We start from the raw sequence: 24498 nt of genomic DNA on the forward strand, positions 1-24498 counted from the left end.
CCAATGACGACTAGTCATGATTTAGGATGCCAGGCAGGTGCCAGCTCTGTAGGAGAGTTTCCTTAATCCCAGCTCCAGCCCAGGATCGGAAAGTCTTGTTGTCATGCTCTCCTCACCCCATGCTGTCACAAACTAGATTAGGGTCTCCCTGAGACTAAGTACCTGGTCTTAGTAATGGCTCTCTCTTTGTATATTGTATAATGTGTCTATAATGGTAGATTCTCAATGAACATTTGTGGGATCAAAATGAATTAGTTGTATCATTTGAAGGAAGTAAAGACTACCTAAAAGAGGCTTCTTACACCTCTAAAAACATTATTACAGAAAACATTTTTTAAAAAAGATTTTATTTATTTATTCATGAGAGAGAGAGAGAGAGAGAGAGAGGCAGAGACAGGCGGGTGGAGAAGCAGGCTCCATGAAGGGAGCCTGACGTGGGACTCGATCCTGGGTCTTCAAGATCACACCCTGGGCTGAAGGCAATGCTAAACCCCTGAGACTCCCGGGCTGCCCTATTACAGAAAACATTAAACATCACTTGTCATCATCTATGCCAATGATTCTCAAAATGGCCCAGACCAGCAGTATCAGAAATCACTTCAGAACATGTTAGAAATACAAAATTTCAGGTCCCCCACTCCAGGACTATTAAATAAAAAGTTCAGATATAGGGCCTAGACATCTGTATCTTACCAGCTCTCAAGGTGATTCTAATGCTTGCTAGCAAGAACATCTGCTTTAATTAATTAGAAGCAATATTTGGGGATGAAGTATGTAGTAGTGGGAACATCAAGACCAGTGAAATCAAGCAGAAATGGTTCAAATCCTAGCTGCTATGCTTGTTTTGATGGTTTCCAAGATCTGGCTAAGTCAGCCAAACTCCGTCAGACTTGATTTTTTGTCAATAAAAGGTAAAGAATCCAAAGCTAGTGAACAACTTAAAATGCCTCGCACAGTGCCTGGGACTAAATGTTTAGCAGATATTGGTCTCTAACTTACTGTTCAAAAAGTATGCCAGCAAATACTCATCCCAAAAATATTCAGGAAGAGGAGGAAAAGCAGAAGTGCTGCCTGGTCAAGTAACTGAGAAGTAAGGCACCTGTTCATCTCTTAGAGAGTCTCAATTCACATAAGACGATTAAAGACTCAAAGAAGCCTTAAAACTCTTTTCAAAACTTTGATCCATCTTTTATAAGGTATTGTTTTTTTTTAAGATTTATTTATTTATTTATAATAGACATAGAGAGCGAGGCAGAGACACAGGCAGAGGGAGAAGCAGGCTCCATGCAGGGAGCCTGACGCGGGACTTGATCCCGGGACTCCAGGATTGCGCCCTGGGCCAAAGGTAGGTGCTAAACCACTGAGCCGCTGAGCCCCCCAGGGATCCTTTTCCAAGGTATTGTGGTTTGTTTTCTTTCTCTCTCCTCTCTCTCCCTAGCTTTTTATTGGGCGGGGTGGGGGTGGGGGAGGTGGGTAGAGGTGAATAGGAGGCAAACACTTAGTTTCTGGTTATTTAGGAGGACAAAACAAACAGAACATTTCTACCCTGGATTTGCATTTTATATATTGTTTGCTTTTTTATCGGAATTTTGGAAGAAGAATGACCTCGAGAATTTTTTAGTGACATATTGAATGTTTGGAAAATATGAATTATTGTTTGGCAATCATCCAACAAACATTTATTGAATACATATTAAATGTCAGGTGTCCTCTTGGGTTTTGAGCATACAGAAAGAGGGGAAAGAACAAATTTGGCTCAGGAAGACCTGTTTGAGGAGATGATATTTGAGCCAAGTGAATGAACAAGCCAGCTATAGGGAGATAAGGGGAAAGATGTAGGCATATGGAACAGGAAGAGCAGGCTGTCAAAGGAAAAAGCTCGGTGCTTTTGGAGAATGCAACAAAGTCTGGTATGCTGCAGAATGGAGAGAATAAAGAATAGAGAGATAAGAAGTTATGAGTGTTATGCTGGCCAAATCACATCATAGTAGCCCCAGCACCTGGTTTGATTTTACTCTAAGTGTAGTGAAAACATCTTTTACTAAATATGCTGCATTGGCCTAACTTTTAGACCTGAGAATCTTGCCCTGTATCCTCCATCTTCACTGATGGAGCACAAGCTTTGAGCACTAGGAAAGCCAAGTATTTTTTTCTCCACTGACCCATCCATTCACATATCCTTCACCCCTCCCTCCCACTCCCTCCAAAAGTTACCTCTGGCTTCTCGCATGCCAGGCTCTGTGCTTAACAAATACTAAACATATGAAGGTAAAGAAGACAAATAGTCCACTCTCATGGAATTGATCATCTAATAAAATACTTACAAGTGCAAGAGGCCTGGGAGAAGTATAAATGATTGTGCTCATTGCATTGCACTACCTTGCCATATTTCTCAGGGGGTGTCAAAATGCATACTGGGACTAAATCTTTGGGTGGGACAAAACACCACAAAACTTTGATTACTTACTACATACAAGTAAGTGTAATTGTACTATCTTCCAAAGCATGTGAAGCATAATTGTTTGGATCCTGAATTTGTATGGAGCACAGAAACTAGGGTAATAAGAATTCAAAGTCATCAGACTTAGTTCCTCTGTCACCCATAAGACCTAATCTTGCTTAGGGGTTGATCCCGTACTTGAATGATTGTCCTACTACATAGTTTTAAAACCCCTTGGAAATTATCTCCTTCTTTATTTCATTAACCAACCGCTTTTCCCCTCTAACACTTTCTTGAAATGCCTCTTATAAAAAACTTTTTCTGTTTCCTGTGGCAAAGGAAAGGAAGAAAAATAGTGGCAACGAAGCATATGCTAAGGTAATTTAAGAGTTGTGATAAGCCAAAAGGAAAGATAAACAGCCCCCAGAAACCCACAAAGTTAAAGAGGTTGTTCCTTTATAAAGAAGTCTAATTGGACACGGCAGGGGTCTTGATCAGTGAGCTTACTTGTTTTATGGGAGAAATTTTCTACAACAATGTAGGAAGCTAAAGCCCGTGCTCAACTTCTCTGAAATTGCTTTTCTCACATCTCTCATTCAACCTTGAACTGATATGACCAATTTTGGAGGAAGTAGGATCATGGAGATGTATATATAAACACTAAATGTGGGGGTATGTGAATAGTTTTTAGAATCTATCAATTTTTGGCCTGAACAGCTATCCAATCATTGCCCCATTTTGAATTGCTCTTGTAATTCTTCTAGTCAGTGAGTTCTGAGTAGCCCAACCCCAGTTGTTTACAGGAGATGCCGATGAGTAGTAAAAAGGCACCAAGAGAAAAAGAAACCCAGGAAGATGTGATGCTCTACCTCTGTAGAGCCTCCAGAGGAATCTCAGAGTTAATGTCAGATTTAATGAGGGAGTCTGGACAAAGGTTCTAAGTTGTCTGGGAGAGAGTGCTTGATTCTACTGTCCAGGTAGGGTGTCATTACTATTAATAAACCATAATGATAACTTGGCATGCTTGTTTTTCACTGTGCAAAAGATACTATTTTTTCCACACATTATCTTGAAGTATAATGATCCCTGTATTATAAATGGTGAAACTAAAACACAGAGAAGTTAATTAAAGAACTTGCCCAAGGTAACAATAGTGCAAATGGAAAAGGGAATAAGGCATAGACTTTGGAGTTCTTAAGAGAGGGTTTTTCAGAGCTGTGATGGAAACAAAATAAGGCCATGGACTCCTACTTTTCCCAGCTGAGGAAATATTTTTTAAACTCTTTTTCTGGCCTTGCCCTCTGAAACATAATAGGTTTTGAAAATAGAACCCCCCCCCCACCCCCAGGGAGCTGCGCAATGGATTCTGGATGGCACATGCCTTCCCATGTAAGCTCTTTCCATGTGATCTCTGCTCTGGTTCTGTACCCTGACAACAGGGCATAATGCATTATTGGTTCTCTACCTCAGGAAGAAGAACCACTCCTGTATAGAGGCCATTGCAAATACTAGTTGCACTGCAACATGGGAACGTTTCTTAGATCAATCTAGTTCAGTCTAGGTTGTTCAAAGCAAACAACTCGGCATGAATATGAGGTGGGCATACATCTTCTACATATGTTTAAGGAATAGAATTTAGCTAATATTAATATACGTACCATGCTTCTTCCATCCCAGGAAAGTTTTTCACAACTGATGTTCCTGAAATTAGGACTTTTTAATTATTATTCACTTTTAAAGCAGCATTTATTTTTTCCTCCTATGAAATGATATAATCCAGTCTATAGTGTGCTTACCATCAATGCCACCTTACAATCCAGAATGTATCATATTTATTTTTTTCTATCACAAGCCCCTTTCACTAAAGGACTTGAGGCATCTTAGAACAAAATACAATGAAATATAAATAGAATTTACTCAGCACAGGAAGTCTCACTTTGTAAAAGTTTGAATCTTTCCCAGAGCAGGCTGGAGTAAAATCAAGCCACAGAAGCCTCTGGGTTGTTTTGATAAAGGAATCTCATACTGATCTTGTGCCACTATGAGAACATGGGCAAGTTAGGGCCAGCAGTCTCAGGGTTGCAGAACTCATCAGTGTCAGACAGATTGCCAGAAGGAAGCCAGGGGAGCTGGCTCTGGTGTGACGGTGGCCCTTCAAACCCAGGCAATACCCAGCACCTGTGACACGATGGACATACTGTGGATATTTAATCAAGATGTGCTGACAGTCCATGGCTAACATCAGAACCAGAGGTGAGTCAATCTTCCACACTGCATACTCCCATATCAAAAATAACAAAAATAACAAAAGTACTTGATTTTGAATTCTTCTCCTTCTAGCTCCTCAGCAAGTGACCTTAGCAGACTAGCTTAAAACTCTGCTGTGTTATAAAGATATTTGGTCCAGGCTCCCTAAAACTCACCTAACCTTTTCACGACCCATGTAAGCTTTCCTTCTTACGTACTTGTTGCTAAGTCCACCTAGGGAAGTATAGAAATCCAGAGTAAGTGTGCAAAGGAACCAAAGAATTTGTCTATCAGAAATTTTATCTTACTTGGAAAATAAATTAAACTCATCACTGAGAGTAGAGGTTAGACAATAGCTGAAGGTAGGTGATAAAGCTACTGGTAACTTCAGGGAAACCAACGGAAATCAATTATGAAGGTAAAAGCATATATGAGGGGGGTAGTGTAAGTTGTAAGGGTAATGTAAGGGTGTAAGGGTAGTGTAAGGGTGTAAGAATTTCATTAGTTTGTGTGTGAAAACATACTGGTCATTTGAAACATGTTCATATGTGTCTTCATGTAACACAAAATGAGAAAACAAACTACCACTTACTATATGTGAATAGACAGACCAAAATCCTATAAAAATTATGTACACAGGGGAAAATAATAAAAGGAAACGATGGTGGGAAGTTTGAGACCATTAAAGATGAAACACTGTCCACTGACAAGTCACTTGAGTTTTCTGACCCTTAAACATCCTATCTATTTATGTAGGGATATTAGTACTTTTATATGCACCTCACCACATGGTAGTAATGGGGGTTTTAAATAGGTACTGAATATGACAGTGTTTCCTAAAGGCAAAGTGATATGGCAATAGGGATTATTATTAAGACAATGGTGATGGTCCCATCACCACCATCAATGTCAATAAGCTAGATAACTGAGACTACAAGTTCAAATACCTATAGAAGCCAGGGAAATCACAGAAAGAGGTAAATAGAAAATGCCTGCCCCATCTAAAATGGGCATCCTCTTCTTGGCTCCATACCCAGAACACAGCCCGATGCGAGGCTTGATCTCACAACCCTGAGATCATGACCTGAGCTGAAATCAAAAGTTGGATGCTCAACTAACCAAACCCAGGTGCCCCCAGAGATGTAACAGTTTTGGTCTCCCATCTTTGGGAAAAGTTGTTTCTGTGTTTTTAAAGAGAGCTGACATACTTGGCAACTCAAGACATCTATGTAAATGGAGTAATATGTTATGCTTAGTTCTTGTTCTTTTCCTAGAATTGTGACACTTGAAAGTTGGAAGAGATTTCTCAAAACATCTGGCTTCAATTCTCCCAACACTACAAAGATATACCATATTGCTGAACTGGAAGATTATTGTTAAAATGTCCACCCGACCCAAAGCAATGTATAGATTCAAGGCAATTCCCATCAAAATACCAATGGGATTTTTCTCAGAACTAGAACAAAGAGTCCTAAAATATATATAGAACCACAAAAGACCCTGAATAGCCAAAGTAATCTTGAAAAAGAACAAAGTTGGAGCTATCATGCTTCCTGATTCTAGACTATACTATAAAGCTCTAATAATCCAAACAGTGTGGTACTGGTACAAAAATGGACAGAAGGATCAATAGAACAGATTATATAGCCCAGAAATAAACCCATGCATATATGGGCAATAAGTCTATGACACAGAAGGGAGGAATACGCAATGGGGAAAAGACTGTCTCTTAATAAATGGCATTGGGAAAACTGGGCAGCTACATGCAAATGAGTGAAAATGGACCACTATCTTACACTATATACAAAAATAAATTCAAAATGGGTTAAGATCTTAAATGTAAGACCTCAAACCATAAAACAACTAGAAGAAAACCTAGGCAGTAAGCTCTTTGACATCAGTTGCAGCAATATTTTTTGGATCAGTCTTCTCCAATAAGGCAACATATGCTAAAATAAATAAGTAGGATTAAATTAAATTAGAAAGCTTCTGCCTAGTGAAAAAAAAAAAGCAACAAAATGAAAAAGCAATCTAGTGAGTGGGAGACAAATCATCCAGTAAGAACATAACATGAGTCAATATCAATACAAAACAAAACACAAAACAAACTGATTAAAAAATAGACAGAATATTTGAATAGATATTTTTCCAAAAAAGACATATGGAAGGCCAACAGCACAAGAAAAGATGCTCAACACCACTAATCATCAGGGAACACAAATCAAAACTACAAGGAGATATCACCTCATTGACTATTGACTATTGTTGGATTGACTATTAGCAAAAAGACAAGAAATAACAAATGTTGATGAGGATGTGAAGAAGAGAACCCTTGTGTACTACTTGTGGATAAACTGGGGCGGCCACTGTGTAAAACTTCCTTAAGATGTTAAAAATAAGGACACCTGGGTGGCTCACTGGTTGAGCATCTGCCTTTGGCTCAGGGCCTGATTCTGAGATCCTGGGATTGAGTCCCACATCGGGCTCCCCATGGGGAGTCTGCTTCTCCCTCTGCCTATGTCTCTGCCTCTCTCTCTCTCCAGTGAGTAAATAAATAAAATCTAAAAAAAAAAAAAAGTTAAAACTTGAAATACCACATGATCCAGCAACTCTACTTCTGGGGATTTATTCAGAGAAATGAAAACAACAATTTGAAGAGAGATGTGCTTATTGTAACATTATTTACAATAGCCATGATATGGAAGCATCCTAAGTGTCCACTGGTACGTGCATGCATAAAAGAGTGGACAATGGACTATTATACAGCCATAAAAGAGAATGAGATCTTGCCATTTGCAACAATACGGATGGATCTTGCGGGTATCAAGCTAAGTGAACAAAGCCAGAGAAAGACAAATACCATATGATTTCATTCATGTGGGGAATCTAAAAAACAAAACAAATGCATAAACAAAAGAAAATAGAAACAGATTCCAATATAGGAAATGAACTGTTGGGGAGGGAACAAAACAGTTGAAGGGGATGAGGAGGTACAAACTTCCAGTTATAAAATAAATCATAGGATGGAATGTACAGTACAGGGAATATAGTTATTAACATTGTAATAAGTTTGTATAATGACAGGTGGTAACTACACTGGGTCATGGGGATCATTTTGCAATGTATAAAAATACCAAATCACTGTGATGTACACCTAAAACCAATAGGATATCATATATGAATTACACTTCAATAAAAATAAATTCTCCCAAAACTACAGAAGGAAAAACTAAAGGTTCCCAGAGGACAGGCGACTGCCTTAGTAACATGGTAAGTTCTAGGTAGAATTAAGACTTAGATTTGATTCTCTGGCCTCTTTGTTCTCCAGGGCTCTTTTCTTTTTTACCATGATTTACTCCTTTGTTTTATAGATTCTTTTTATCTTCTGAACCCTTTCAGCGATTTGAGATCAATAAAGAGAGGCAGAAAAGGCCAAGTCTGCCCAATGTAATATGACTTTTTTCCCTCCCTGTGAATTATTTTCACAACCAATCCTTAGTCTCTCGTACTCTAACCAGTTTTTAGTCCTTAAGAGAAGGTGCACTGGTGAGCAAAAGAAATCATAATACCGGCATCCTAATATTTAAATAAGTGATGTCTCATCCTATCTCTTCCTATTTTTAAAAGCAAATTGCTTGACCTGAGTGACAAGAACATGAGAGGAACCCACACAGAAATAGGTGCAGGGTCATAACCTGGTAAAGATCACTGCTCCTCCACTGCAGTAACAAAATCTCTGATAGAAATATATCAAAGGCAACAGTCACTGCAGAAAGAGTAATGTGTAAAGCAGTATCTTAAGCAGGCAGAGTGGAAGGGGTGGGTGGGTAATGGTGAGGTGCCCCAGGGAGATGGAAAAGGTCATTCAGATGAAAATAAGCTTGAGAACTTGGAAAGAGTGCTCCATTACCACAGATGGGAAGAAAACACAGTATCCAATCATATGGAACAGATTGAAATGTGATTCCAGTCAAGTGTGAATGCCAACAAATGCATTGTAGAACTATTTCGGAAGCTGGCATGAAGGCATATGAGTTCCTGTCCCCACCTCTCAGTCCACGGTTGGACATCAACACAATTTGAAAGCAGGAATTTGTAAGGTCATCACTTACATGAATGAATCTTTGTGAATCCTAAGTAAGGATGAGGGATGGGAAAATGTGATAAAGATAAATTAGGTGTCTATCTGCATAGGAGCACTGATTGTTCTGCTGAGGTGTTAAAAAGATGCTACATCATTGGCTTAGTTTACTTATTTTCAAAATTCAAGCAAAGGGATGCAAAATCTCCCTTTGGAGTGAAGATAGAGCATGTGCGGGGTGGCGGGGGGTGGTGGGGGGAGAAGGGAAAGATTGATCACTTCCTTTATTGTTAGCTTCCCATAGTTGAGTGTTCACTGATAGAATTGGTTCAGCTCCAAGATGCTGTCTTAGAAACAATTATTGTTTTCCACTAAAATACAACTCTAGCAGAAAACATTAATTTAAGTGGCAACTGCCTAAATGCTTCGATATCAAAAATGCGTGCATCCTCTCATCTTTGGATTTACAAGCCAAGAAATAAGGACAATGAGCAACAGAAATCATAAAACAAAAGATTTGATAAAAAATAACAAAAGAGAGGGCCACGTCGGCCTGAGGGGAATCCAGGAAAGGCTAGTGCTGGCATTCTGAGGTGCCATACAACATAGTTTTCCCATGCCTCACTAGATCATTCTGATTTCAGAATTCAGAGGTTAACCATTTTTGTCTTCTTTACTGGCTTTTGGCCTTCTTTGCCAACCATGTTGCACTATGCCATCTGCCAGAATGCCTTCTTCATTCTTTACCTCTTCTACTCTGGAATGAGGCAAATGGCTTGGGAGCCAGGGTCTGCCCCCACTACTTCTCTGGACCCTTCTTTAGAAACTGAAAATACCCTCAGCCCACCTTTCCTCCATCCTTTGACTTTATTCACTATTTGTTGTTCATTCACCTGACATTTATTGAGAATCTGCTATGTGCTAGACTCTATGCTAGCTAAACACATAGAGTAAAACAGAACACAGGGAGATTGACTCCTGTCTTCAAAGAACTCAAATCCGATGCTGAACACAGTCATATAGCATGGAAGTTCAACAACAGAGAGACATGGGAAGTGAGATTAACCCATACTCGGAAGATCAGAAAGGTCTCTTGGAGAGAAGAACACCACACACAAAGATTCTAAGGCATAGCTGTGGCATATTCAGAAACTATGAATGGAGTGGGATGAATGGTGAGAGATTGGGGGTGGGGAGGGGCACAGGAGCCTTTTACGATAGGCTGAGAGGTATAGACTATATCCAGGGAGCAAAAGGGTCCCACCGAAGAGTTTTTAAGCAGCAGAGAGACTTTTTCAGACATGTATTTTATGGAGACTCTGCAGATTGGCTTGTGAATAGCTTAGCAGACAGACAGACTAAAAGAAAGATGAAGAAACTAGGACCACTTAGATCTCCAGGCTGAAGATAATACTAATTTGAGCTAGGGTAGTAGTAGCAGGGATAGAAAATTATCTGAGTCAAAATTGATAGGGTTTGGCAATTTATTCTAGGTAGAATTGAGGTGGAGCAAAGGAGATCCCTTCCACGTTCCTGACTTGAGCACATGACTGGATGATGGGCCATGTATTGAGATAGAGGAGACCAAAGAAGAACCAAATGGAGGGACATGTTTGGGTTTAAATCTGTTAAGTGTCACTTCAAAACTGTTGCATTTGAACTGTCTATTGGACATCTTAGTGGAAATATTCAAGGGCCTTTAGACTTATTAGGTAAAAGATTTGACCTGGAGAAATGGATAGCAGGGCCATAAAGTCAAAAATAGTAGTTTTAGTTTTGAGTATGAGCAAATAGGAAGCTATAGGGAATGTAGTAGATGTAGTTAACAACTAAGTAAAAATAATAGGTTGCAGAGCATGTGGGAAGTGAGACAGAGTGAGAGAGGATAGAAAATACTTCTGGAAATTTTTCAAAGAGAGGAATAATTCTTTCTTTCTTTCTTTCTTTCTTTCTTTCTTTCTTTCTTTCTTTCTTTCTTTCTTTTTCTTTCTTCTTGATTTTATTTACGTATTCATGAGAGAGAGAGAGAGAGAGAAAGAGAGAGAGAGGCTGAGACAAGGCAGAGGGAGAAGCAGGCTCCATGCAGGGAGCCTGACATGGGACTCGATCCCGAGTCTCCAGGATCATACCTTGGGTTGAAGGTAGCACTAAACTGCTGAGCCACTGGAGCTGCCCAAAGAATAATATTTAAGTCCTGTTGGCAAAGATTCTCCCTCGAGGGGATACTTAATACAGGAAGAAGGTGAGACCAGATGAGATCTAGAATGCAAGTGGAGGGAAAGAGGACGGATGATGTTTTTCCCATTGTGGCAGAAAGAAGATAGGAGGCTTTGAGCTCTATTCCCACATAGAACGTCCAGTAGATTTGTCCTGCTTCCTACTCAAGTGGATGCTGCTGTGAGTTGAATCCTGTCTCTGAAAAGATTGGTTGAAGTTCTAAGCCATGGTATCAGTGAATGTGATCTTATTTGGAAATAGGTTCTTGGCAGATGTAATTAAGACGAGGTTATACTGGATTAGAGAGAGCCCTAAATCCAATCACTAATATCCTTACAAGAAGAAGAGAGATTTGGAGATTTGGAGACCCAGAGACACACACAGGGAGAAGATGACCATGCAAAGGTGGAGGCAGAGATAAGAGTTACACTGCTGCAACCAAGGAAGGCCAAGGATTGCTGAGAACCATCAGTAGCCAAGAGAGGGAAGGAAGGATTTTCCCTGAGAGCCTTGGAGGGAGCATGGACCATAATTTGGAGCAACACCATGATTTTGGACTTCTAGCCTCTAGAACTATAAGAGAATAAATTTCTGCTGTTTATACCACCCCATTTGGGGTGACTTGTAATGGTAGCCATGAGAAATTAACACAGATTGCTAAAGCCATGCATTCTCTAGGGCAGTACCTAGAGATTATGGCTGTACTACCAAAAACTTAACATAAGAGGCAACTAACTCAAAGGCAACATTGACTCAGGACAGGAGCTACTAAAAAGAATGAGGAAAGAAGTATTCCTAAGACCCAAGGAAGGCAATAGATTAGACAAACATACATCTTATGTCATCACACCATATGGTATCCTCTTCTAACAGTGATCAAGCTCACACACATTATCACAGATGATCTTAAGTCTAAAAACATTATAATGACCTGCTGTCAACACGCCCAAGTAGGAAGGCCCTACTGAGGATGCATCTGCCATCTTACTGCTCCTGTATACCACTGTCTTTTTAAAGCTGGATCAATAAGGATGTCTTGAGTGCATCTCAACCTGCCCCAAATGTTAAATGATACAGAGAGACCAAAGAAATGACCCTTGTCTTTAAGTGGTGACAATTTAATGTTGACATAAGTGACTTATATGCATGAAATACCAAGAGAATATTACAAATCAGGATGTAATGAGGTGCTAAATTGAATAAGGCAGACTATAAGACTGTTATGCACTTCCAACTCTGGCTCTAGCTGGGCAGCGTTGGTTGGGAAGCTTTGGGTAAAAGATGGGGCCTGTGCTGGGATGGATGCTGGGTTGGTCATGAGGAAACACAGTAGTTATGTCATCCTTTCTAGCTTGTGCCATCCTAAGCCTGGGATTCTTAGTAAGGCTAAGGGCTGGGTTAGGATAAAGGCTAAAGCCTTAACAACTCCATAGGGATCCCCAATCAACAGAAGCAGAAATAGACAAAGCTACAGATACGATGAAAATGCTCCGGTGCCTAACCATTCAACTTCACAACACCTGGTACTGTCTTAAACACATAGCCCCTAATTGATACATATTTGTTAAATGACAACATGTCTGAAAATATTAAACAGCTACCATTTGGAGTTTCTGACACTGTATTAAGGGTTCTGCATTGTATTTTCTTTTGAATTTTTAAATTTTCATCAAAATTTTTAAATGAACTTAAATAATCAAGTAGTTATACAAAGTTTGGTTCAAAAGTAGCAATCATTTTCCATCACCACCAATTTTTTTCCTTCCCAGGGGAAACCACATTTACTTTTTTTACCTGATTATTTTGATATTTAAGTCTATAAATACCATGTATTGTTGTTATTTGTTGCATTTTCAATTGTAGGCATTCTCTAGTAACTTCTTACTCCAGAAGATGCCGATCTAGGCTTTTTGCTCTACCTGCCTGGTCCACATATGTACCTTTTCCATATCCCCATCTTTCTTAGATAATGCCAAGATTGTTATTCAATATTAACATTATTGCCCGTGTAAATGCTACTAAGACCTGACCATGTAGTAAATGAGGAATGTTTTTTAATTTTATGAATATTTTTTTCTGGAGTTGTCTCTTTACAATTTGCTTTCATTTCTATGCACTTATCACTGTGGAGACTAATTCCTTTGGGTCACATTCCTGTTGTAATTACTATGTATCCTTGTGCAAGTTACTTAACCTCTCTGAGCCATAGTTTTCCCTTCTGTAAAACAGGGGTAATAGTAATAAACAGTGTAATGATGGTCAATGTCCTTCAGACAAAACACTACAAAGCATACTGTGGTCAAACAAAATTGGATTTGCTAACTCGCTCCAAGGAGGATGAAGACACACAATGGTGAGCCATGGAGTGCTTTTAGTACGATGGTATTACAAAAGGCTGTTGTTAGGTGATTTTAGAGAAGGCTCAGGGAAACAAGTTCACTCTGCATTTGGTGCTGACAGAGGAAGGGGATGATTCTGTGATCGGACTTCTCAATGTATCGTATCTATAGGAAAGGCTGACAAGAAGAGGCTAATGCTGCAATTGGTAAAGAAAGAATAATCATTCATTTTTGCCTGGAGAGGGGAATGTTTTGAATTTTTGTGTTTGGGACAGTAACTTTGTTTCCGTCTATGTTAAGGCAATATTATAAAGTGGTATTATTTTCATTTCATCCTAGTCACAGAGTGGCCTTGTTGAGTGTTTATATTCTCCAAGATTGTTTTTGTTCAAAGAGAGAACACCACCAGCCAGCCAGGATGCCAGACTAGCTCCTAACAACACCTCTGCCTACATATTAACGTCAGGCTGGTTCCCAGCAACAAAGGCTACTTTTCTTTTTCTCAGTGGTGAAGATTAAATGAGCTATCATTTATATAAAAAAAATTAGCAGAATAGTTGCCTTAAAATATTTGTTATAAGACACTAAAAGCACAGGCAACAAAAGAAAAAATAGGGAAAGTGGACCTCAAAATTAAAAATCTTTGAATATTAAGAGACTCAGAAGAGTGAAAAGACAACCTGCAGAAAGGGAGAAAATATTTGCAAGTCGTATTTCTAATAAGTGACTGATATCCAGAGTGCATAACAAACTCCAGTTCAACAACAACAAAGAACAAACCACTTTACTAAAAAGTAGTCAGAGGATTGGAGTAGATATTTCTCCAAAGATAACACACAAATGGCCAATAAGTATATGAAAAGATGCTCGAGATCACTAATTGTTAGAAAAATGCAATCAATGATATATCACCCCATGCTCATTAGAATGGCTATTATAATAAAAAAAGAAAATAGAAAATAAGCATTAGTAAGGATGTAGAGAAATTGGAACCCATGTGCATTGCTGGAGAAAATGTAACAGGTACAGTCACCATGGAAAACAGTATGGTAAGTCCTCAAAAAATTAAACATGGAATTATTGTATGATTCAGTGGTTCTACTTCTGGGTATATATCCAAAAGAAATCAAAGCAGGTCCTGGAACAGATATCTGTATACCCATGTTCATAGCAGCATTATTCACAATAGCTAAAAGGTGGAAACAACCCAAGTGTCCTTTGACTGATGAATGAATTAACAAGATGTGGTACAGAGATACAAAAGAATATTGTTTAGCCTTAAAAAGGTAGGAAATTCTGACAAATGCTACAACATGGATGAATCTTGAAAACATTGTACTAAGTGAAATAAGTTAATCACAGGACACATATTGTATGATTGATCCATCTTCTAGGCTACCTGGAATAGTCTAATTCATCGAAACAAAATAATACTGTGGTGGCAGGGGGTGGAGTGGGGGAGGGGAGGGAGAGAGTTAGTGTTTAACGAATACAGAGTTTCTGGGGGGAAGATTAAGATGTTTGGGGATGAATGGTGGTAATGGCTGTACAACAGTGTGAATACACTTAAAGTCACAGAACTGTGTGCTTAAAAATGGTAAAAATGGGTAATTTCCTGTTATATATAAATCACTTACAATAAACTAACACTAAGTTAAAAAGTAAATAATATCAAACTTGACCTCTGTTCCAACTGTCTAAGTTTCCTTTCAAGATATTTAATGCAGAAGAATGTCATTTAATATTCATAACAACTTTATAAGTTTTATCACTTTTATTACTGTTTTATAGGTTAAAAAACGAAGATCTATTACGTTGTTCAAGATCATAATGTTAGAAAGTGGCTGAGGCTGAGCTATAATTTGAATCCAAGTAGGGACCTTAGAGTCTGACTCTTAAGAATATAGTTATTCTTTATTATTTGGGGGAGAGGTCAAGAGATTTACCAAGGGCTAGGGCTGTAACTCCTGTTGAAACTGCCCATTGGTAAAAGAAATCTATCTTTTCATTCAACAGAGAATTGAGAGATCTCTAATAAGGGGTTGGGGCCATATTTTAAAATGGCTTTTCAAGAGTCTGAAGGAAGCTACTTAGGATTAAATGCAGTCTTTAAGGGAATTCTGAAGAAGCTGGCGTTCTGGATAAAAATTGTAAGGGCAGGAAACTGTTAAGAGGTGGCATATAGCTCCTATTCTCTGAGCTAGCCTAGGACATCCTTTTGTATGTACTAAGGAGCAGGGACAGAGATGGAGAGGTAGAATGTACACAATGCTTATCGACCTTGGGAATTTTGTCAATTGCAAGATTATTTGCTGAAGAGGAGCAGTTCTGTGCCATATGTCACTTCTATGCTGCGCATCTCCAAAGGAATTACCTGTCCATCTCGCCTATGTGCTCATTTGCACAATGGTACAGAACAGTGGTCCCAACCCTAGCGGATGGAAATTGCTAGACCTTCAATCAAAAAATGTGTCAGTGTTGCAAGAAGGCACACATGAAAAAAAAAAAAAAAGGTCTGATCTCTGTTTGCTAGACTCCTGATGCCAGTTACTAGTGTCAGGAGAGTCCTGAGAACCATCACTTCCCAATTCTCAGGGTGGGAAACATTGTTTCAGAGGATAGGGTGAGTTTCCAGGAGCCCATAAAGCTGGAGGATTTATGCTTTTTCCGCTTGCTGCTGGGGTTGCTTTCAACATTCCCTACAAAGTGTTACAGGGCCCCAGATCTCATTTCTCCACTTCCACAGGAAAAGTGCAAGCTTTGCATGACTGTGTAGGCCTGTTCTGTCAGTGGCCTAGAGGGTGGAGTGAAATCCACATTGTCTGGGAAGAGGGGTTGGGGGGCCTGTAGCTGGGACCACCTGGTCAAGCTGGACACAAGGAATTTACAAACAGAATGTTAGGACAAAAATGGAAGCTTAGAGACATTTTGGGCCAAAGGCCAAGCTTGAAAGATAGGAAAGCAGAAGCAAAGGATAACTGAATAACTTGCCAAAGACCAAGCTGTGAAACAGAGACAACTTCCACTTTAGAGATTCCCCATTATATTCATGCTTTCCAAACTTATCAGATCAGACGAATCACTTCAAGAATCCCTGCCATGAAATCATAGTTCTTCAGCCCCTCTGGAATTTACTGAGCCAAAGTCTAAGGGGATAGTGTGGGGCTTTGTGTGCTTTTCAAGCAGAGAAGGTGAAGAGTATTTTGTGAAGTTATATGTTTTTTCAACCTTTTAAAAACCGTGACATGCCCCTTAATATGTTTTTAGTGCATTCTGTATATTTTAAGAAGCTACACAAAAATTTTAGAGGATAACATTTAACAATGGGGTACGGTAAAGTCTCTGAAATTAGGAAGATTGTATTTGAAACACAGGTCCTTCATTTCCCAGCTTTGTGATCTGGGCAAGTTACTTAACTTCTCTGTGCTACAATTATTTCATCCATAAAATGGGTACGATAGCAAGACCTTACTGCATTGGGATGTGGTGAGGAAAGGTAAAAGTCAACAAAGGAAGGTATATAAAGTGCTTAGCATAACAGCTAACATGAAGGGAGGCAAAGGATCTCTGGTGGGGATCCAAACCCTGTGTGGGTATGCATTTGGGGCAAGAGCAGGTGCCGTCTCTGTGACCTCCACAGCTTTGAGACAGCATCCTGGACTTAACTTCACTGCCCAGTGGCCTGAGAACTCCTCTGGCGGAGTAGCAGCCAGGGCCAACCACTACCTGGGCACCCATGTTCAGGGAGCTCTGAACATCTGGTTGAGGGGAGAGTTTAGAACCAAGAGGCTCATGCACAGAACAAATTCAATGTGATAAAGGGAATGATGTTGGGACTTGATTTCCTGTCCCTAAAATCATGAGTTAAGAAAGAAATTTTTCCCAGATAGGCGAAGCTTCTCTGGTCAGGAGTCCCACCAGTTTCTTTGCACTGGCCTTGCCACTACTCTTCATGGTGCACCTGATGAGGCTTCTTTGAAACCTTCTCACCTACAAACGGACACAGTATGACACAAAATATGTATATTGAATATATTTTTGTAAAATACATGTATTTCCCCATGCTGGGACATTCTGATCTGCCCGTCCTTCCTTAAATTATCCATTCCCCCCATCGTACATGATGAAAAGGAGTAAATTAATAGAATGAAGGGAGTTGCTAAAGATATTGGTTAACTGGTTTATTTAATAAATATTGAGCATCTACCATGAACGTAAGATCAGAACCGCTGCAGTGGAGGTCTCTGCAGGAGGGAGAGAAGCTGAGAGGAGAGAGCAAAACCTACAGAGAGGAGAAGCTGGTGTTTAAATGCGGTACATCAGGAGAGGTGGCACAAACATCTCACAGTGTACAATGACTTTTAAAAAATGAGTCAGTATTATCAGCACAGTACAATCATCTATGTGTATAGTGATTGCTGTGAGCTCTTCAAAAAACCCCAAACTAAGTTAAATTGCAGCAAGCATAGCTGCTTAATAAAGCAAGATAATTTATAATATACTAGAGGAAAAAAATTTCCCCAAAATATATAAGGGGAAGAATTTTCATTAACTTAAAACAATTCTGAGGACCCTCTTCTTGCTTGTCCCAAATCCAGCCCCATGGATGGTAGGCGGGCCCCAATGAGTGAGGCTGTCCTGGAAAGGTGTGCTTTAATTTTCATCAGAGAATAGAAATTCTTACATATCTATAACTGTCAAGATGAATTGGTAACCTAGAAAATCTGTTTTAGAGGGGTTTTTTTTTTTTTTTGGTTTTTTGTTTTGTTTTGTTTTGTTTTTAGAGTTCTGACTATAACCTCAAAGTCAGTTAATTCCTATAAAAATTTAGTTATGAGCAATGAATATATGGTCCACTGTCAATGAGAATGCAGGATACATGGCCTCTTAGTAAAACCACGGTTTATCCATGGATTAAGTCAAATTTTATCCCTGGGCTGTGCAATGTTTGGATATTTGTACAATTGCCTTTTAACTGAAAGTGTTTTCTATGGCTTATGTGGAGGGCATTTTCAAGAAATTTTGGTAGGAAATTCTTTAGCATATGTATTATGGCATGTCACTGAGAATTCAGTTATCTGAGATGCACACATTAGCTATTTTAAAATAAGTTTCTTTCTGGCCTTCCTCAGAGGACTCATAGAATTTCCCCGAAGCAGTTGATTTATTTTTATCATGGATATTATGCATTTTATCTTATCTGTGCTTCCCTTTTTGCTTTGGTTTCTAGGAAGCTCAGAATCAAATTTTCTGTGTATCTTAAATAATGGAACAGGACTTTATATACGAGTTTATATGTATGTTTCCCACTCTGTTTATTTTTTTCCCTTCACCCTTATTCTATCATCCATAATTATAGTTTTCCAGTTAGAGAAATTCGTTCTAAGCTGTCACACATCATGGGGGAGATGTAAGAAAAGGAATGAATGGTTGGTTGGCTGAATAAATGAATAAATCAAGGAAGATTTTGCTTTATGATGCTGAATATAAGACAATCATTAAGTTAAGTAAGCAACTGAATTCTTGGACCACTCAAGGAAACCTGAAGCTTGCTAATTCTGATGTACTATTTTTGTTTATAATTAACTAAGACATTGCTTTTTTAAAAAGGGCTCAGGGCACCTTTAATGCACTCAGTGACAAACAGAGACTCTCCAACTGGGACAGCTCCTTTGCCACACAGGGCCAACTGAGAGGGGTCCTGGCAGAGGCATCCTGATTACATTTCTCCTCTGTAGTCTGATGTTACTAATGAGAGTTCCAAACCCTTTATTTAGACTTAAAAAAAAAAAAACCCTAAACTCAACCATTTCTGAGAGGGGAGGTGAGCCAATGTTTTTAGATTATAATGTGGCTGCACATATATTTTCTGCCTCGTGTGCTGATAGCAAACTGCAAACCCTATCCTGATTTGGAAGGCTGTCTTGTTCCTCCATCTGCAGGAGCCTCCATTATGCTGCTGCTGGGATCCAGATTTTTTTCCAGATGAGTTGTTTCATAGGATTTGAAATTATGCTTCTGTATACAAGAAACATCTCTGGAACTATCCCACCCTGGCAGAAGGTCAGAACACGGGATGAGCCACTTGCCAGAGCTCAGCTATCTGGAAGAAAATGCTTGGAGGGAAAGGAAGGCACTACCCTTCGAAGCATCTAACTAGCTGTACCTGGATAACTGCTGGATTGGCATAGATTGAAGGTTAGGGCAGTTCGGCTTCAGAGGTGCTGAGGTTTTAGTACCGTCCACTAAAGAATGCACTGCAGTCACAGAAAATACTGACAGTCAAGTCATAAAGGTGAAGTTTTGTTGTTGCCTTGAGGATGTTTTCATGTTGTCAAAACATTTTAGGTGTGTAGTTTATGTCCAAGTTGTCTCTTTAGAACATAGGCTCTTTGGGCAGGCAATGTGAGTACTGACTCTCCTTAGTGATGGGCTTCAGTAATGTCAAGTATTAACAGCAACAATAAGAGGATAGCTGCAAATAAATTTTTTACTGTCGTGTATGGGCCGAACATGCTGGAAGAGGTTTCATTTCCCCCAAAAGAGACAAAGATCAAACTACTACCAGGTCTTCAGAACACAAGGTCACTGACAAGTGACCAACTTAAAAAAATTCTGTGCAATTAACCAGCTAAACATAACACAACGAATCACATGGTCATTTTGTTTGTGCCAGGACACCTACAGAAAAACCCAGCCCCTTTCATCAAATTCAATTCAGGACACCCAGGCACGCAGCTCTATACTTTGCATCTTCTGTGTCAAACTCTATTTTCAATCCTTTATGTCAAATTTAAATTCATGGCAACTGCATTCTGATCTTGATAGAATCCCCAATTCACCCTGGACCCCAGATCCATTCCATAAGACACACATCCACACACAGATACACACACACACCCCTACCTAAGAGCACACATATTTGCACTTGATTTGTACTCACTTAGCTAAGTTAGAGTCAAGAATTTTGAATGACTGCCCGTTAGCCAGAGCTTTAACAAGTTTTCAGATAAGCACCTGCTGAAAACAAGGGTACTGCACAATTGGGTCTTCACCCCTCAGGTGAATAAATTGTATCCACACAGCTCTAGTTCGGGATGAAAATGGACCCTCAAATGTTCTGCAGTATTTCCCCCTGTTACTGAAGCTTAAATTGCTATCAATCTTAAGTGAGCTGAACAAATTGATGTGAGTGATGAAAAATAGCTAAGTTTGACTCTGAACACACAGATCTGTTGTGTCCACCAAAGTGAGGTCTCGATTAGGCAGAAAGCCAACAAAAACACCCTATCAACAACTTATAATCTGATACAATGTCAAAAAGAAAAGAAATCTCTCAGTGTTATCACTGAGAAAACATTCTGGATGGCCCTCAGATATGAACTGACCTCTCTTCTGGAAATCATCTTTGCTCGGCTATCCATATATGCATAAAAGGATATAGTTTTTAAAAGCTCATTTTCTCCCTAATAATTGTCTGTTTTTAAAAAGCTATCAGCAGGTGCACCTGATTTCAAAAGCCTCTTGTCCTTCATAATACAATATTCATCACGATTACATAGTATGAAATAAAAAGCAGCAAAACATAAGCGAGGATAGTTCAATTAAATGCAACATAATCTCTGCAGCAAAAAAAAAAAAAAAAAAAAAAAAAGGCTCTGTAGCTAAAATCAGGTTCCGATGAAAGAAAAAAGGGAATATATTTCCACATATTTTTAATTATATAGAATTTCCTCAAACATGATTTTTCATAATATATTCCATTAAGTTAACATCACATTTGAAGAAAGAGCATTTTCCGATTTCATTTTAAGCCTGATTTTGAGCAATTACAGTGTCATTGTTCCGCAGTAGAAAGGTTGAATTCATTTACTGTGTGGTTATGCTAGTTATGATTGATGTCTCTTCTCCAAATGATAAACCAATCACCCCAATGATGTAATGTCATTTTAAGAGTGCCATAATCACATTTCTCTCAAACTAGAAGCTCTGATGAGTTCTAATAAAGATTTATGGTAGATTAAAGGCCTTCATAATATCAACAATGGATTGCTCATTTGATGAGAGATTTGATTAGGTAATTTTTTTGAAAAAGAATACGAGTTTACTAAATATATCAGGCCTGGCTTTGAAGAAGGGCATGGGCCAACCTAAGTAGCAGTCCATCATTCCATCTTCAGAATGAATCATCTTCAATGTATTTGGGAGGTCCTCTCTAATTGTAGAGGTTGAGGCCAGTGGTGGCATATTTTCATGGGTGAAGCCAAAACACAATCTCATCAAGGTACGCTCTTGGCATGGAAAGCTCTGTATTGCCTTTGATGGGAAATGCTAATGAACACCATGAGTGGTCAATTCAGAAGATAGCTCCAAAGCCATTGGGTCAGGAACAATTAATTTCTGCAAATGTCTGTCCTTGGCCACGGGTACTTAACCTTAGATATTTGCCCATTCCTGTGTTCATATGTTTTGTGACCATTTCACCAACAAGGCAGGTCAAAATAAGACATGATTATTGCTGAGTCTGGGACAATTTTACCTAAAATCTAGAAACTGGGAGCTGAGGCAGTAGCCACAAAATCCTCAAAGGAGTGAGAGAACCTTGCTGACCAGTCCCTTTGCTTTATGCAACCGAAAACCACAATGAGAACTAGGACTTAAGAGACACCATTTATCATGGTGCCATGTGATCAGCTTGTTAAATTCAAGTGAAGTGGCACATGCAGAGGGTTATAGGAGAGGTCACCCCCCCGAACACTTCAGACTTGGCAAGGCATTCGGTATTCATGTCAAGGGAACGCATTTTAATCACAAAATCATCTAAACAAGTAAGGAAGAAAAAGTCAGAAGCCAGCCATCAAAAAACAAGAGATCTGAAATGCACACAAATTGGGCATGTGAGGGTGTCGAGGGTCACTCGGCTATGACCAGAATTGTAGTAATACAAAATTCAATATTCCATTGTCTCTCTGCACTTCACCTTTGAGACCTGCACGCTCTCATGTGCAGCAGTGGGCAAATCCCTCCCAGTGAAGGAGGCCCAAGCCCTGTTAAGAAAAGCAAAATCTCTTCAGTTACTGTGACCTTCAATAAATGTATCCTACAACTGCAATGCCACAAAGCGACAAGCGTGTTTCACCTGATGCTCCCCACACCACGTTCTCCTCAGCCCTCGTTTTGGGGCTGTCATTTCTCCAGACTCAAGAATGCCACACAGACAACAGCACGCATTCAGACACCACAGTTTCCTTACCACTGCTGGAGGCTTGCTGGGGCCCTGAGCATGCTCTGAGCAGGTATGAATTGGGGGAGAACTCCTCATCAGGGTTGGTGTCCATGATTTGATGGGAAGTGTTGCTGTCTAGCAATGGCATCTGGCAGCTAACTGGTGGAGGATTATGGGAACTAGGCAGCTGAGCAGATGGGAGGAGGCTAGACGAGGATGTAGGTGGGATGGGACGACCTGGGAAAGAGGACAGAGGGGTCAAAGGTCAGCAATGAGTGTCATGAGAGCATCCAGAGAAAGTCACATTGAAACCAGCTCACAATATAAATAACCAAAAAATAAAAGAAAGAAAGAAATGCTCCAGATGTATTTTTTCAAGTGGGTTGATGTTCCTCCAAATGTCCAAATTCATACTGTAGGAAGGTGCATATTTCACAAAATGGGCACGAGTGGAAATGTCCATCTATACAGCTGAAATGCAATCAGTCAGGGAAACATTCATTTCTTTCAATCTTCCCTGCCACTGCCCTACTATAATTCCGCATTGTCTCTCACTGAACTATCTTCATGCTGGTCTCCCTGCTTCCCCTCCTGCCATATACCTTCTACTCCCCACTGTCCACATCCCTTCTCCACAGCAGTCTGAATACTATTTTCAAGACAGAAATAGGTCTTAGCACTCTCCTGCTTGGCACCCTCCAATGGCTTCCCACTGTACATGGCTTCCCACTGTACATGGAAAGAAACTGATCCTTATGATCACCTATGTGTTTTTCTTCCTCCGGCACAAGCTGCCTCTCCCACCTTGTTCCCGATAATGGCTCTAACCACTCTCCACTTGGCCCCCTATTCTCCAGCCAACGTGGCCATCTTTACTTCTGCTGCTTCAACATGCCATACCCTTCTGTCTTCACAGTTCCTGTTCCCACTATGTGGAATATTCTCCCCACTTACCACATCACTGATACTCACAAGCCTACTCCTTCTGTTGAAACTTTCCCTGTTTGCCTTTTTCCAGGTTGCTCACCTATGCACTCTATCCTATTAGCCTGCTTAAATTTCTTCAGTCCTTATTACTATCTGAAGGTGGACATCTGTCTACATTATTCACCCCGTACCTCAAATTTTCCTAATGAACAGCACCTTTTGAATGCATGAGCAAATAAACAACATAGACTCTAACCACATTAATTAGTTTAGGGTAGAGGGAGAAAGAAGAATGTGCATCCTAAAGAATTGGCCAGTGGCCCCACTCTCTCCACCACTGTTTTGTTTTCATTTTTGTTTTGTTTTGCCTATGATGGGGTATTGCCTACAAAGCACAGCTACTCCAGGCCATGAGGAGAAGCAGCCAGCCTGGCAGGTGGTGGGCAGTAACTTAGAGCTGCCCTTAGGTCAAAAATTTCTCCTTCCACACAGAAGGCTCCTGCAACCTCTCTTTCACATGGCAGGAAGCTCCTGGCAGCCAAATTGCTGAGTGAAGATAATTGCCGTGTGTACTTTCACCCGATTCACCCTTACTTGTTGGGGTCCTTGTGATTGCTTGTCTGCTGGTTTGTTCATTTGGGAGGCTCAGAGAAATGAGCCAAGAGTAGCAGCCCATGGGATATGCCCTAAAGCTGGAAGTGTGGAAAGAAGGGTAAGGTGTTGAGAAAGCAAACTCAAGAATCCAGTTAGAGTTTCAACTCAGGCAGGAAGTATCTGAGTCAGAAGAAATGTGTTTTCCTGCTTTTGGATGTACTACATATGCAAATACATTTTCAGGCACCTCAAATGGATGCCATTTTTTCTTGCCACTTTTATAATTGCATCTCCTGATCTATTCCTCAGTGCATTAAGTGTCATTGATAGATCAATTTAATTCCATAAAATTTGAGTGCCTAATACACACACTCCATTCGAGACTGAGAATACAAAAATAAGCAAGACATCATTCTTACCCTCAGGG

The 24498-nt window shown here is 39.8% G+C and overlaps 1 protein-coding gene across 9 annotated transcripts in view; it reads right to left on the reverse strand.

Moving 5' to 3' along the window:
• The window catches only part of TENM2 (teneurin transmembrane protein 2), a 1508878-nt gene that overhangs the window by 350447 nt on the left and 1133933 nt on the right, over positions 1–24498 (reverse strand). For 8 of the 9 annotated variants that reach the window (XM_077895600.1, XM_077895599.1, XM_077895598.1 and 5 more), the window contains one exon: positions 22578–22787. The exons of the other annotated variant lie outside the window; for it this stretch is intronic. In XM_077895600.1, the coding sequence (XP_077751726.1) occupies positions 22578–22787 (210 nt within the window). The remainder of the gene's footprint in view (positions 1–22577; positions 22788–24498) is intronic. 9 annotated transcript variants of the gene reach the window in all.

Source organism: Canis aureus, chromosome 4, assembly GCF_053574225.1.
Source record: "Canis aureus isolate CA01 chromosome 4, VMU_Caureus_v.1.0, whole genome shotgun sequence".
NCBI classification, from domain to species: domain Eukaryota; kingdom Metazoa; phylum Chordata; class Mammalia; order Carnivora; family Canidae; genus Canis; species Canis aureus.